The sequence below is a fragment of the Chrysochloris asiatica genome, unplaced genomic scaffold, assembly GCF_000296735.1.
Source record: "Chrysochloris asiatica unplaced genomic scaffold, ChrAsi1.0 scaffold00305, whole genome shotgun sequence".
In the NCBI taxonomy this organism is placed as follows: Eukaryota; Metazoa; Chordata; class Mammalia; order Afrosoricida; family Chrysochloridae; genus Chrysochloris; species Chrysochloris asiatica.
Window position 1 is genome coordinate 1,881,556 of NW_006408823.1, and position 4,914 is coordinate 1,886,469.

The window sequence follows — 4,914 nt, forward strand, 5'->3', positions numbered from 1 at the left end:
CCAGAGTGCTTCTTGGAGGCCAGGATGGCCAAACTTTGTCTCTCATACTTCAGACATACTGTCAGGAGGGACCAGTTGCTGGAGAAGGATATCATGTTTGGTAAGGTGGAAGGTCAGAGAAAAAGAGGAAGACCCCCCCCCCCCCCCCAACAAGATGGATTGGCCAAGTGGCAGCATCTATGGACTCACACGTGGCAATAATTGTGAGGTTGGCCCAGGATCGGGCAGTGTTTCGTTCTGCTGTGCATAGGGTCGCTATGAGTCAGTACTGACTCGATGGCACCTAACAACAAACAACTCCTGCCGAAGAGAAGATGGCCTGTGTTTTGTAAGACAGGTAGGTAGGTGGATGGATGGATGATTGGTAGGTGGATAGATTTGATAGGTGGTGATGGTGATTGTTATAACAACCCTGAGTAGGTTTCTGAGGCTGTAAATCTTTGCTGGAGTAGACAGCCTGTGGAGTGACTGGTGGGCCTGAAGCACAATACTGTGGTTAGCATTCCAGTACTTATCCTATGTCCTCTAGATTACAGAGGGAGGGAGGGAGATAGATTAGATAGGTGGATACATAAATTGAACAGGTAGGTAGGTAGGTAGACCAGTAGGTAGGTAGATTGGATAGATAGGTAAGTAGATAGATTAGGTAAGTAGGGAGGTAGATAAATTGCATTAGACAGGGAGGGAGGGAGGTACATAAGATAGATAGGGAGGTAGATTGGATAGATAGACAGGTAGGTAGATTGGATAGACAGGTAGTTAGGGAGTTAGATTAGACAGGTAAGTAGGTAGATTGGAGAAATAGGTAGTTAGGGAGTTCAGTGAGACAGGTAGGGAGGTAGATTGGATAGACAGGTAGGAAGTTAGATTACACAGATAGGGAGGTAGGTAGTTTGGATAGAGAGGTCAGGCAGATAGCTGGCTCATGGTGACCTCATTATATACAAGAGGGGAAGACATTTCCCCGTCCTGCACTAGCCTCCCAATGACAAGCATGTTTGAGTCCATTATTGCGGTAATTGTAACAGTTCATCTCACTGAGAGTCTCCCCAGCTCTTGCCAGCCCTTTACCTCACCAAACATGATGTCCTTCTCTAGCAACTGATCTTGCCTGAGGTGTCCAAAGTAAGCAAATGGAACCATATTCTGTTTTGATCCATAAGACTTTCATTGGCTGATATTCAGAAGCAGATTGCCGCCATCCTAATCTGTTTTAGTCTGGAAGCCCCTCACCATGGGTGAGCCTGCTGGTATAGGAATTACTGGTGGCATAGCTTCTAGCAGCCCACCAACAAGCCAGCCACCACATTGACAAATTGGCAAGACAACTAACCTACTACAGATGGTTGCTACTAGACCCCCAGAGATGAACCCATTCTTCATTTGTATGGTTCGTAGTGACTGGCCCAGCTCTAGGGATTGGAAATCTGAGGGAGAGACTTCACTGACAGAATGAATACCTCCCCCTTTTCTTCTTTGTTCAGCAATAAGTGAAATGAAGGATAAAGCTTTGCTAGTTGCACTGCACAGGCTTATCTTCGGTGTCCAGAAGGGCTGTGTTGGGGGTAGATTCCTTTCCAGATTTCCCGAGGCTTAGAGGGATTAGTGTCCAGCTTCCGTCCCCCTGCCCAGAAGGTGCCAGGTGAAACATCCCCAGCTGGCTCTTTCTGTTGAGTGCTCTTGTGCCCGTGCTCTGCGGGCGCCGAAGCTGCTAGAAGTGCAGCATTGTTGTGTTCGGCCTGGGGTTTAAGGCCCTCCCACCTCCCCGGAGATGACTTTCTCAGATCTTTTCTACCTTAGGAAAGACCAACCTATGCTGAAAGCTTTCTGGCAGCTGCTGTGGTGTCTCACCTGCCTGCTGGTCCCAATGATTCAGGAGCATATCCTGAGTGACCGCCAGTGAGCCGTTGTGCGGTTCGGGGGTGACCCCCAGCAGTCGGCACATCAGGGGGTAGATGTGAATACTGTCAAAGGGCTCTGCCAGGTAATTCTTTTTGAAATCAGGCCCAAAAGCTCTGAAGATGGTCTTCATGTCCATGAGAGCGTTGTCAAAGCCGTGATCCCCTTTGTTGAAATATATTATAAGTCGCTGGGAAAGAAGAAGTAGAAAGTGATTTTAGATGCTAGTCCCCTGAAAGAAAACTGTCTCTTGGTTAATGCCATGCTGCCGTAGTCCTGAAATCATTGAAACTGTGAACAATGGCAGAAAGACTAAACCCGGCTATCATGGAGCTGACTGATGCATGCTCTTTACTAAAGCACACAGCCAGGTCTTTCCCTCTCAGAGTAGTAGGTAGGTTTGAACTGCTGGCCTTTCAGTTAGCAGCCAAGGGCTTTAACCACTGCATCACCAGGACTCCTTGGGAGAAAGAATGGGAAAGAATCGAAGACCTGTAACAAACAAAATAATGAAAGCAAACCCACGAGAAATGGCAGGAAAATAATAATGACCATGACAATAACAATAAGCTAAAATACATGGTGCTTACTATGTACCAGGAATTGTCCTGGGTGCTTTACAAATATATATTAACTCCTCTGATCCTCACTGCAGCCCTGGGAGGGAGCAGTTATCACCACTCCCATTTTAAGGTTGAGGAATCTGGGGCCCAGACTTAAGGGATCTAGCCTGAGTCTATCCACCACTTGTCTGTCAGTTCATCATATTGTGGTGGCTTGTATGTTGCTGTGATTCTGGAAGCTATGCCACCAGTATTTTAAATACCAGCAGGGTCACCCATAGTGGAGAGATTCTAGCTGAGCTTTCAGACTAAGATACACTAGTAAGAAGGAGATACAGACTACTTGTCAATGTCTAGCCATTAGTGGAACATTGTCAGATAGCACCAAAATACTGAATATTGAAACATGAAGAGATACAGTCCTGGAAGATAAACACCTCAGGTTGGAAGGCACTCAAAATACTACAGGGGAAGAGCTGCCTCCTCAATGTAGAGCTGAATCTGGTGACAAGAATTGAGTCAAGCTTTCAGGACCTTCATTTACTGATGAAACACAACTCAAAATGAGTAAAGACAAACATCCATTAAGAATCAGAACACGGAATGTACAAAATATGAGTCTAGGAAATTTGAAAGTTTCTAACATGAAACAGAACACAGAAAGATCGATACCCTAGGAATTAGTGAGCTGATGGTGTTCATCAAAAAGAACATTTCAAGATCTATCTTGAAGTATAATACTGGCTGTGATACGATAATATCCACAAGCCTACAAAGAAGACTAGTCAATATCACTATTATTCAAACTTACACAGCAACCACAACAGCCAGCAAGGATGAAATTGAAGAATTCTACCAACTTCTTCAGTCTGAAATTGATCAAACATGAAATCAAGATGTGTTGATAATTACTGGTGATTGTAGTACAAAGGTTGGAAACAAAGAGAAAGGATCAGTAGTTGGAAAATGGGCCTTGGTGATAAAAACAGTGTCGGAGATCACATGATAGAATTTTGCAAGATCAATGACTTCTTCATTGCAAATACCTTTTTTAAACACCACAAAAGGCGACTATACACATGGATCTCACCAGATGGAATACAAAGAAATCAAATTGACTACATCCGTGGGAAGAGACGTTGGAAAAGCTGCATATCACCAGCCAAAACCAGGCCAGGGTCAGACTGTGGAACAGACTATCAATTGCTCATATGAGAGTTCAGGATGAAGCTAAAGAAAATTAAAACAATTCTATGAGCTCTGGTAGCGTAGTGGTTACGAATCGGGCTGCGAACCTTAGGGTCAGCGGTTCGAAACTACCAGCCGCTCCGCGGGAGAAAGATGAGGCTTTCTACTCCCGTAAAGATTTACACCCTCGGAAACCCTGTACAGGGTCGCTATGGGTCGGACCCGACTCGATGGCACTTAACAACAACAACAACAATGAAAGCCAAAATATATTGAACACATCCCACCTGAATTTAGAGATCATCTGAAGAACAGATTTGATGCATGAGACTGAAGACCACAAGAGTTGTGGGATGACATCAAGAGCATCACACAGTATGTACACAACCTTGGAACAACAATGTCCTGTATGTATGTACACACACACACACACACACACACACGTATATATCCCCCAAAGATATAAGAGTTTGAAAGAGGATATTTGTACATGGGTATTTACCTTTCCTGCAAACACAACTCTGAATGTGGTAGAGCCTACAGCAGGCAAGATGATGAAAACTTCTTAGATATTATCACACATCTTAAGGCAGTGAATGGCTGGGCCTGGGAGCTCAGGACTGTGGTTTCAGGGGACACTGTGGTCCATCGGCATAACACAGTACACAGTGACAGTGTTCTACATCCTACTTTGGTGAGTAGTATCTGGGATCTTGAAAGCTCATGAGTGGCCACCTAAGGTGCAGCTCTTGATCTTTCCATGGCAGAAGAAAGAAGAGTGTGAGAAGTGAAGATTCTTGGAACCAACCAGTCCAATGGACTGATAGAACACATGGACACCAATCTCCACGACTCGGAGACCAGAAGAACTAGATGGTGCCGGACTATCACTACCAACTGCTCTGAAAGGGATCACATTAGAGGGTCCTGGATACAGCGGGAGAAAATGTGGAGCAAAACTGAAACTTATGTGAAAAATAGAGAGAGAAAAAAAAGACCAGGTTTATTGGTCAGAAAGAGATTGGAGGAACCTAAGACTATGGCCCTCGACCAACCTTCAGCTCACAGCCCAATTTTCAGCAAAGCAGAAGATAGGTAAAGAGGGGGGACAACAACACCAGTATGGTATGCTTACCATAGAATGGTCAATCATTCAAAATCAAAAGGGCAACATTTTCCTAAGAACAAAGTTGAGAAGGGATGGAGGAAGGAGTTTTAACTGTCATGGAGGGGACTGCAATCATTGAGATGAAAAAAAGATACA

At 44.6% G+C, this 4,914-nt stretch overlaps 1 protein-coding gene across 1 annotated transcript in view; it reads right to left on the reverse strand.

The window, feature by feature from the left end:
- Positions 1-1,532: 1,532 nt before the first annotated feature.
- Positions 1,533-4,914, reverse strand: part of LOC102811728 (ectonucleotide pyrophosphatase/phosphodiesterase family member 7-like) — a 32,314-nt gene continuing 28,932 nt past the window's right edge. Inside the window, exons 4-5 of the mRNA XM_006874914.1 lie at positions 1,852-2,089; positions 1,533-1,711 (exon numbers count right to left, since the gene is read on the reverse strand). Of these exons, the coding sequence (XP_006874976.1) occupies positions 1,533-1,711; positions 1,852-2,089 (417 nt within the window). The remainder of the gene's footprint in view (positions 1,712-1,851; positions 2,090-4,914) is intronic.